The sequence below is a fragment of the Cariama cristata genome, unplaced genomic scaffold (assembly GCF_000690535.1).
Source record: "Cariama cristata isolate BGI_N322 unplaced genomic scaffold, ASM69053v1 scaffold9182, whole genome shotgun sequence".
NCBI classification, from domain to species: Eukaryota; Metazoa; Chordata; class Aves; order Cariamiformes; family Cariamidae; genus Cariama; species Cariama cristata.
The window spans coordinates 128,432-139,982 of NW_009603239.1; the positions used below are offsets into that span (position 1 = coordinate 128,432).

At 37.3% G+C, this 11,551-nt stretch overlaps 1 protein-coding gene across 1 annotated transcript in view; it reads right to left on the reverse strand.

The window, feature by feature from the left end:
* The window catches only part of GPR126 (G protein-coupled receptor 126), a gene marked incomplete at its 5' end in the record, with an annotated part of 55,351 nt that extends 44,687 nt beyond the window's left edge, over window positions 1–10,664 (reverse strand). Inside the window, 3 exons of the mRNA XM_009695098.1 lie at window positions 220–299; window positions 7,431–7,514; window positions 10,596–10,664. Of these exons, the coding sequence (XP_009693400.1) occupies window positions 220–299; window positions 7,431–7,514; window positions 10,596–10,664 (233 nt within the window). The remainder of the gene's footprint in view (window positions 1–219; window positions 300–7,430; window positions 7,515–10,595) is intronic.
* Between the last annotated feature and the right edge of the window lie 887 nt (window positions 10,665–11,551).

The following is an 11,551-nucleotide window of genomic DNA, read 5'->3' on the forward strand; positions in this document are numbered from 1 at the left end:
GTACACTGGAGACATTTCAAAAGTTTATCCATAGTGCCTAATACCCCCAGCTAGACCTGAATTCTTTACTGCACAAATCAGTAAGAGAGAGATCTTCAGAGAACACATATTAATTTAAGAATTCATTTGGTATTCTCTCCTTTTTTTCCTTTTCAGATTGATAACATCAATGGGGAAGATTCATACATGTAATCACACAAGAAAAGAAACTTAACTTACCCATTCTGCAACTGCATCATGTACTTTCGCCACTGAGTTGGAACTAAAGACAGTTATAGATATCCTGTAGAATAGCCCACCTGTCCATTAAAAACAGCATTATAATGTTAGAAACTGAGCAAATGTACCTTTTTAATAATGAGACTTTAATTTCACAATGAATATAAAGATTGGGCTGAAGCCCAGATACAAGGACACCTCAAGCTCTTGTTGGTATTATACAAGTTTGGAGTGAACAAGCCCTGCAGGCTTGGGCCCATTTTCACTAGTCCTGTCCAATTAGACAAGAAATCCCTCCCCCTCCGTATTTTTAGAGACACTTGAAACGTGACATGGAAACTCACAAACTATGTACGTAGAAATAGTATTTTGCATATGCCTTTAATGTGGTGTGTAAAAGCAAGATCATGAAAGTGTCATGAATTTAAAAATCAATCATAATTACTGAAGTCTAACATAGATAAATTCTGCTTTCAGTCATATTGTTATAGTCTAGAATTCAACCACTGCAGATTGGACTTAAAATTTTGTGAGAGCAGATAAGGCTCATCAATTGAGAGTAAGAAGATAACTGAGGACAGAATTAGGTGGGAAAGGGATATCCAGCTCTTGTTTTCACAGCACAGTCTTTGCTCTCAGGCCTGGTGATGACCCAATAGCAGAAGAACCAGCAGCTGAAAAAAAGATCTTTCAGCTACCAAATGTGCAACACTTGGCTTGCAGCAATTTTATATTCAGTAAAATTGTTTTGAAATGGCACCAGGTAAATACAAATTGTCTTTAAGTTCATGAGTTTTGGCAGCATTACAAGATTTCACATCTAATAAATAACATCAAATCACCTCATAGTTATGCTCTATGTTAAAAGTCTATCCTTTTCACAAGTCAAATTTTTTTCATTAAGCTACTAAAAGTTCTGTACGTTCCAGTTGGATAAAATTTCCCAGGATGTGGGGGACGTTTAAGAGCTTCTGCATCAATTCACTCGCATGTATGTGCACATGTGGCATTGCCTGGTTCAGGGCTGTTACTAAATGAAGTTGTGGGTCTTGATCACAGATACCTGTACTTATATAAATCTTACGTAAATCCTACAGAGACACTACACAGGACAGAACAGGACGTGACAACAATTATACAGAAAGCCCTTTCTGTCTCTTGATTGTAAAGGAACTGCTCTATCTTTCTGAGTCTAAATAAAAGACCTTTTATTCTAGGTGGAGCAAATTTAATCACTTTACAACTTCCTAGATAATCATTTTACAAGAGCTTGAAATAAAAGTATCTGGAAAAAAAAATTGAAGTCAGTATTTTCCAATTTAATTGAGCATATTGATTATTATTCTATTCATGAGCTGGCCTGAGTATTGTTCTTACAGAACTAATCATATGATCACTGAGATTAGCATGAAAATTCCTCTGCAATAAAATACCAAAGGATCAATTTCTTGCAGAAAGATGGTTTACCAGTTACCTTCTTTGGTAAACTATGATAAAATTTTAGATACAAGTAGAATGAACTTGCTTGCTTTTTGATTCATTGTCTTTTTTTCCCTCCCTTAACTCACAAATTTGGTGTGCAGTTTAACCTGAAAATGTATTTTAGTTTGTTACTATTACTAAAAGAGAAAAAAAATAAATCTTTGGAAGTAAAAAACTGGGCAAATTGAAAACATTTGCAAGACCTGGATCTCATTTATATGTATATATCTCTGTATATACATATATTCAATTTTAGATGTATAATGTACTTTTTATATGTGCTATACAGATACACACATACAGAAAGTGTGCATTATATATATTCTCACATATTCATATACACTCATATATATAATTATAACCTTATTTATATAATTATGTATATGGACAAAATCACTTTAATATAGGTATATGCAAAGTATTTTTAAAATCAAACATAGTAACTACAAACTAGTCAACAGCTTCAAGATCTCCACCAGATGTAGACCCAAAGCATGTTTTAATGAGGCGAAAAGAGAACAAGAACAAAGAACTAATCCACATTTTAAAACACTCTCAGGAGACTGCAGTGGCAGATAGTGAAAACTAAAAATGATTTCTCGCTCTCCAAATTAAACAGTGGAAATCCCACCTCAAAATGCTGAATGAAAAAAAAAATATTTATATGGGCAGAAAATTGATGAAAAGTAGCCAAAGATAACTTGAAAAAAGAGGAAAAAAGAACCTGCAAAAACAATTCTCCCCACACCCACCACCAACTACAAAAATATAATGATCAATGAAATACCAGGATTCGTTTTTTTTAATTATGTTAGGTAAATTATCCAAAAGTTTCTTTCAGAAAATCTTTGCTTTTTGAAAGTTAAATGCTCAAAAACATATGAATACTGTAAGTGAGAAACATTCCTACAATCTCAAACAATAAAATGGCACAAAAGTATGAGACATATGGCAACACAATCCTCACAGTCTCATGAGAGTTGTCTTAGAGAAGTACATAAAAATTAGAAATCACACATTAATGACATTTACTATCACTAAGATGTTACAAATTCCCTTCTACTGTAATTAAATTACTATTCCAAAATCTTTTCATATGCGAAATGAGTCTATATCTAAAGGATGAAAGCCAGCTACTTCTATGTTCAGTCTACCAACTGAGTATCTAATAGATAAGATGATTTGGTTTTTTTCTACATCTAACTTAACGGTTTGACATACTGTAGTTGACCTCAGGTCGACACAGGCAGCCCAGTTCAGCGAAGGAGTAACATAAACAAGATAAAAAGACTGCAGGAGAGCTAGTAAGTTGATTCAGTGGTGGGTAACGGGTGGTATTTTGGCTTGTCCCAGATGATAAACTGGCCAAGGAATGAGCATGTGTTGAAAGTGATGACTGGTGGGATGTTACAGAAGAAAATGGCATTTGGGACTGCATGAAAGAGTGATGCATTGCAGCTGCAGGTGTTGTCAGACTGCCCTTCGAGGTGGTCTCTTTGTGCTGAATAACTCCTCCACTGTATGAAGATAGCAAAGGTATTGCATCATTCATTGTTGCAGTTTGTGATGATTCCAAAATAGAAGAGAGATTTGCCAAATGTCCATAATCAGCATCTTCAAAATCCAAGGCATGAGTACTAACAATATTCAGAGAAGACATTCCTTCTCTGTGCTTGCTAAAGGATCCATACACCTCCCCTTCCGAATCCCATTCGGAAAGCCTCAATATGTTTGTTGACGTCAGAACAGCAGAATTCCTTCTGTTTTCATTATCACCAATGATTTCTTGTTCTACAGCCCATAGAGAGTATCTCAGACTGTCCCTTTGTTTTTCAATGGAGTTTTGTTCTAGAACAGTTAGATGACTTGTCGGTGTTACTGCTGTTGGCAACCTTAACTCTGCTACATCCCACTGAGGGATCAGGCTTGGAGAAATTGTATCAAGATGGTTCTGAAAACTTTGTGGGAGTGGAGGTGTGGAGTAGCTGTTGGGAGGTATACTGACTTTAAATTTCAAGTCTGAATGAAGAAGGTACCTTAATTCCAAAGACAATGTCACTGGAAGGAAGTCAGAACTCATCAAATTGAGGTTTTTTAAAAAAACATCTGAATCTATTTGAACTTTACTTCTTGCTTTATCAATAGCATTTATTACAGCCTCATTTGCTGAAAGACTTTGAGACTGCAGTGATCCGTATGTTCCTGTAGTGTTTACCAAACTCTTAGCTGGTGTATTGATCAAGACAGCAGCCTGGCTATCTCTTGAACATGAAGGCTGCATTCCTGAATGTGTTGGAAGGACAGAAACAATCTGCTGCCTATTGCTTAGGAAGGTCACGTTGGTTTGATGACTTACTATGTCAGCTCCAATTTGCATGTGCAAACTATCAAATATCGCTAATTTTTCTGTGGAGTTTTCAAGTACGTTATCAAAGGGACTTACCTGTACCTCTACAGAGGGTTGACTCAAAGGTGCTTCCAGGGAAGGAAAAGGAAAATCAAAATAAAATTCACTGTTGGAAGACACAGTTAGGTTTGCAAAGTTCACATTTGACTGCAACTGTGATATTGTCCTGCCATTACTTTCTGAAATTCTCTTTGAAATGCCTGGAATAAACAAACTAAAGATTTGTGTTTCCAAAGCTGATGCATGACTATAGAAGTTCATTTCTTCAGCCCTGTGACCTAATAATCTAATGACAGATATTTGTTCAGAGATACTGTCAGACTTAGCAGGTTAACTAATGGATGGCAATCTCTCTGTTGGGGAAGAAAGTAGTTTATTAAATGAGAGCCACCAATTTTCTGACGGCTCCCCAGAAAACACTTCAGATGCTTCCTTCAAATGATAGGAAACAGTCCAGAAACTTGCTGTTAAAGAAGGGGAAATATCTACATATTCTGTTGGAAAATCCAAGTAACCTGAGTCCCAGGAGTTGCCAACTCTATTTATGTTGTCTGGCTCTAATATGGAAAAAGCTGAGTCTTCATTTTCATTACTATCACGAAATGCATCTAAATTGTTCTCCAGTACTCCATTTCTGAGGGTCTCACTTGGCTTTTGAAAATATACTGAATGTTTTAAATAATGAGACCAGTAATCGCTATTAGATACAAATATGCTGTCACTTTCCAAATTTATGTTAGTCAATGATTGTTGGTAAACAGGCCGGGTCGTTACAACATGCTTAAATGCTGAGCTTGTCCAGTCTGTTCCTAATGGAAGTGCTGAAAAGGTTTGTAGTTCTTTACTGTGTTCTAGGATTGAATTTGTCAGTGGGATGTCAGGTATAAATTTTGTGTATGTTTTTTTCATGTTTTGAAAAAAAGTTGTTGGGTTTGCACATGGAGTCTCCACAGAGGTTAGATTTGTAATGCCTCCTGGGTGATGTTCCTTAACGTCAGTAGATCTTCTAAACTGAAATTCACTGTTTGCTGCTAACATAGAAAAAGTTTTCCTATCAACATTGCCTTCTATCATTGCTAGGTAAAAATTTTCCGGTGTGAAGTCTAGCAAACCTAGGCTACTTTTTTGGAATGATGATTTCTCCTCTGTAGGTGACATAGATAAACTAGAAAGAGAATTATGTCTGTCTTCTTGAATGTCAGAGGTCATATGATGATGGAATACAGTCTCACTCCACCAACTCACAGGCTCCGAGACGTTGCTTATATGCATGAAATTGGTTGTGCCACTGCTGGAGGATGAAATCCACACAGTTTCTTTTTTGTCTTCATAAGCAGTGCTGCTGCTGTTAATGGGCGAGTGGAACGCTGACTCAGAGTCAGAATGATCTAGCCCATCTGCCAAAGTCCGTGCTAGCTCTGCATTAGGAATTCTGCTTTGAAGAAGAGGAACTGCTGCATTCACAGAAGGCTCTGTAACAGCATCTGCTGCATCAGAACTGCCATGAAATGAACTTCTAGAATCATTCAAAATATTTTCATTTGGTAACTGATTCATCACAGTATTATCTAGGTCAATTTTTTCTGTAAAAGCAGCCAAGGTATTGCCGGTCTCCTCGGAAGAAGCTGATGTGGACGTAGCTGGATGAAACAAGTTGTACGTGGTTCTTCTCTCTGGGTTCTCATCTGCTGAGTTTTTACTGAAACGGAGAGGCCTTTGTTTCACTGGCCAAATAATTGGAGTTGAGATAATTCCTATGTTTTTGACCCCTTCTATCTTAGACTCTTGCTGCCTCTGTGGTCGTGAATGGGAGGATTCAGGTGAATTTCTCTTCATTCTGAAGATAACCGTAGCAGGAAGTCTGAATTCCTGCAGGTCTGTGTGTAGTAAGCCACATAGTTAATAGATTAAAGAAAATATACGCAACTTAACTGTCTGTTCTTGGCTGTGTGCTCTGGGTCTAAAAATCAGCTTACCAAGAGTGGAAAATGACGCCAGTTAGCTGACTGAAAGTTTAATTTGCTTCTACTGTAAATGAATTTGGCTTATTTTTCTCAGTCTTTCTACTTACTCTTGGGAGTTTCAAAACCAAAGAAAGGACTTATTTGTCCAGTTTTTATTCATACTAACAGTAATAAGACATTCAGTTCCTTCCGTAGTTACAAAAGTCAGAGTTAACTGCTCACGGTGAACATAGAGTGAGTAGCTCCACAAAAAGAAAAAAGCACAAATTGGAAGAAATTTTCAGTATTTTCTTCTTACTTCTACAGCTTAGTAAATCCAAACGGGCTGAATTCAGATAAATTCTTTCACTTTGTCTACTGTACTGCCTGATTGCCAAATGTACAAGAAATGATCTGCCAAGAGAAAAAATACTCCAAGAATTTTAAATCCTATGGTAACAACTGATGCATTTGGGGGAAAAAAAGAACAACAACAAAAACACAAGCCCCCTCCCCCAGATTCTAATTTATTCCTGTGGAGCACAGTAAAAAAGTAAATCTTTACAAAAAATATGTTTAAGCCTCAGATGAAAATTGCAGAAATCTATCTCTGTGTTGTTAATAATGTTTAACAACTATCTTTAACAAATTAATAAAAATTTTAGCAGCACCTCACAAAATGATGCTCAGTCTCTAGGAGACAGTGATATCACAGAATTTCAGAAAACCTTAAAAGAAATCCCTGCTTTTTCCCTGTGCTAATAATAGGCTCATTTACTACCTTATTTTTTCCCTTAATCTTTCTAAATGAAAAGTAAACGATATCTGATACTGTCAACATTTTCCCTAGTAAATTCTGATCCAGCTCTTCTTGAAGTCAGTGGAAAGATTCCTGTTGACTCAGTGGAAGTGGCTTTGCTCCACAGGAACGACTCCACTTGGCTCCTGTGCCTGACTAGTGAGGAACAGACCATCCCAGCATTCTACCACCCTGGCTGCACAAGCCGGAGCTACACAATGCCTTATAATCTGCAGCCTTAAAACGTTTCAACAGCATGGTTCTTTTTGGACCCTTTTTAAAAATCCCATTCCTTTCCCTCGTTCTTTGCATGCGTAAACACAACAGGTGACACAAAGTGAGTCCCTTTTGTACAAGAGCCAGGTAAACATGATACAAATAAACACTGAGTTCGGTTCTGTTCTCATTTACACCATTCTTACATGGTCCAGTGAAGTTACTCCTGATTTAATTCAGTGTAAATGAGATCAGAACCAAGGCATGACCCTTGACATTATGATAGTACGAAAAACACACCTTAAAATACAATAAATTTGCTCTAGACACAGTACAAGGAAAAATGTAACACAGGATTTCTTACCATTGTTTGGCTTATCGTTTCTATTAGTATCGGGCATGTTAGTGGTGACAGTGGGTGGTGTAGGAGTAGTAGCATTTACAGTAGCTGGTAACAAAGATGAGAAAGAGGTGAACTTGAATGAAATATGAATGTTAATAAGGTAAGACAAAATGGGAAAAACGCATGACAATGTAAAATGAAACCATCTACACACAATGCCATAAATGTTAAATAAACATTTTTTCTGCACAAAGTGATGAATGGATATGAACTGAGGTCCCAATCCTGCAATCTTCACTTTGACTGACTTCAGTGGGAGTTTTGCCAGTGTAAGGTTTGCAAGATCAGTCCTGTACTGCTTTCATAAACTCAAAATCCTCTTATGAGAGCTTCAGATCCAAACAGCTGTGCAAAGACCAGAAAGTAGATCTTGTAAGTTCTAAGGTGCATGCACTTAGAATATTGCTTGTGGAAAGAATAATTGTCCTTACTCAGGTACAGAAGATGACAAACAAATGTGAAACTAAAACACCTGTGTAAGGATCCAATTAACTCCATTGAACTCCGTACAATGAAGAGAATTGAAATCAGACTTGGAATAATTGAAGCAGAATATATACCTTGAAAGCTTCATGTAGGATCTCAGCTGCACTGTTCCCACTGACACTAACAGGAGTCACTCCCCAGAACCCTGGCAAATGTTTCCCAGGACAACCAGCTAGAACACTTTTCAAAATCAGACTGTGGAGCCAAAACTGCAAATTTCCCCCACAGCAGATTGGGAAGGTATAAATGGTAGAGGAATTCGAACATCATGCCACTAAATTTTCAAATACTAGTTTGGAAAATAATTTAATCTTATCTAGTAACTCCCTGGGAATGCAGATCCACACACTGACAGATTTTTTTTTTCCTGAAAACTTTTTAAAACCTGAAGGTTGGTGCAGCTTAATCTCAGAGTGTTACACGGCTCTTGCAGATTGCACTTTTGATTTTTTGTGAGGTTGTTTTAGCTAACCTTTTCAGTCTGAAAGTCATAAACTCAGGTCTCAGCTTAGGGACCAGGTTCATGTTCAGGTTTCAGTGAAACAAGAAACTTGGGGAAAGAGAAGGAAGAGTTGGACACTGCAGCAAACAGGTTCTAACTGGGAAAGTGAGTATATAAAGTGACATCCTATAATACAAAAAAGCTCTTCTTCCATGAAACTTCAGGGTTGTCTATATTCTCAGAATATATTGTCTGAGAAACAAGTTATAATGCTTCTTACTGATTGTGTCTTCCAGTCAACACTGTTAAAAGAGGCATCTTCCAATGAATGAAAATATTTACTAAGCATAATGGAGAAAACAGCTCTTTCATCAGACACTAGCTGACATAATCTGGCATCCACAAACTTTGTTACTGGTGCTATTGCACAACACACAACAAACAAACAAAAAACGAATCCAAACTGGCCTCTCAGTTTAAAATAAGTCTGCGGCGGTGACAGAAATTGACAGACAGACATCTTTTTATGATTTTCATTATTACAACAATAATGATCATGATGATGAAGAGGGTAAATCTGATCTGCCACTTCCAAAGTGACAAACATAGAACACCAGTGACACTGTATCGAACACTCTTCAGAGAAGGAAAGAGTATTACCTTCACGAAAGTACTCATAGTCTTTATTGAAATGTGATGGTCTAAGAAGTTAAAAGAGGCAAGTTTGAAAGGAGGCATCTTTTATTAGAGGCAATTATCTTCTACTAGACAAGTTAATAAAGCTGGAAAAAAGGATGAGGTTTTTAGAAAAGCAGGTTTGTTTCGCTGAAAGTATGTCCATCTCTGCAGCCATATTAGCTGACCTAATGAAAGATATTCTCTCTCCTTTCACACCATGTCATTTTGATAGAGGAAAATGCTCAGAGTTCTTCCAAGAGAATACACAAAGTTCTTTAAATGGTGGCTGTATTACTCTTTACATACAAATAGACTAATACTGAACAATTGTCGCTGTCACATTTACCTACAGTATTCAAGTAGTACTATTTAGATCATACTATGCTTTGTGAATATGATACCTGAAAAATACTGTTTAAAATCTGACTACGGACATAACTGGCATTCTACTTTCCCTGTGGAGATCAGTACAACATGCTCCAAGAACTTGACGCAAATTTACCTCAGGAAAATCTGGGAGAAGTACACTGAAGACTGACATAGATCTCTTACTAGGTCCCCAAGAAAGTGCATTTTCCTTTTTATTTTTAAGCTAAATCTGATTTACTTGTAAATGTCAGTTTTGAAAGAGTTCTGAGACTTCCTCCTCCTCTTTTGTATTTCATTCTCTCCCGTCTCCTTCTTCCACCATTCAGCCTGAAAAGGGTTACAGAGCTAGACATTGGTTTTGGTGCACCTGCTGCTGTGATTAAAGTTTAAGGCAGCATGCCACCTCATTAGCAGGTCTGTGTTCATGAAGGTATTGTGGAAATGGGCTGATGTCGTTCATGTCAAGCATTTTTATACAACTTCAGCCTCCAAGAAGAGCAGAAGGAATTAACTGTCCTTGCATGTCCAACGATTCACATGGCATTGAAATCTCTAGGGTTGACCTATTCCTTGCATTCAACTGAGCTGACCTTTAAAGACATCTCATGAATTCTCATACGTGATGATTTTTACACTATTAAACCATCACTAAGTGCTGTAACAAGTGTTCCATTAACTAACAGCTGCTGGATTTTGCAGTTTGATGTTAAATTTTTACCTACTAATCTCAAAGTATCTATCCTCAAAAGAGCTTATTGGAAAAAAATGAGTAATAGTCAGTTCCTTTATTTACATCTGCTCATTTTTTATTTACAGATGTACCCATTTCTTATCCTGGTTAATATTTTACTGTCAAAATGTGCAGAAGGAAAAGAGATTGAGAAAGAAATGAAAGCAGTCAATTAATTCAGTTTTGATATAATGGAGACTATTTGGAAAACGTATTATCAAGGGAGTGATCACATTTTTTCCACATATTGTACGTACAGGACACCCACACACTTGATGAGACTGAAGAATTCCTTTCCTTGCTATTTTTTATTGCAGTTCACCCTTTTAGAAACAATAATAAAAAAGAAATGGAATGGAAAACCCAAGGAAAATAAAGATTTCCCAAAGATGGAACTGTGAGAATGACCTGGGCTTCTTACCTTGGCAAAGGCTTCCCAGGTTTGCACAACTGGTTGGTTCAATTGCAGAAGAGGGAATTAGGTATGAACCTTTAGAAAAAGAAAGTAAAATAATTAGAAAGGTTTGGCTATTGGGCATAAAACTATCATGTCTCAAAATACATTGTATCTTGCAGTGACACAGTCCTCTTAATTTCTCTCAGTGGCAAAACTGATACTGCCGTTTGCCTATAAAACTTATGGTTTTCATTTTTTGTTGCAGCTGAGGGATCCATGAAAATGCCGCTGACTTGCACGTTACAGTCACTTACGTATCCTCCCCCTGTTTTCTTAGCTTTTGCTAAATAACATCACATTAAATGACTGCAGCTTGTGTGTACTCTCTGAAACGGCTTTAAGCGGAGGGGTCAGTATGGCCATAGGATTCATGCAATCTTCATGAGTCATAACGCGTGCCTTGGAGAACCAACCTCGCTCTGCTGCTGTAGCACAGGTTACCCACCACACACTTCTGAGTAATCTGCCTGTGACAGACACCAACCAGATAAAAGCTGATTAAACTTGCTCCTCTGCCCAGGGCATGGGTGTGATTAATATTCTGGTATGCGTGATTTATAAGGAGATAATGTTATAAGTCTGTATCTCTACTGAATTATTCAGAACAACACGCACACACTTTGATGATCTGGAGACAAAACCAGGGCATATAAGAATGGCTACAGAAAAAGAACTGGTGAAAATGCATTAATTACACTTTGTGTATCCCAGCGGTTAAGCTGCACATACAGCTGCTTTTGCACACTGTGTTGAAAATAATGGGGCCATAGATCACGGCATAATCTGAACTGACTGGGAGCGTTGCCCTTTCAGCTTTTGCTTTACCACTTCATAATCATATTGACTCAATGAGGTTCTCTCATGAAACACTGTATCCTTCCATAAAATTAAAGAGCCACCACCCATCAGCTTGTAAAGAT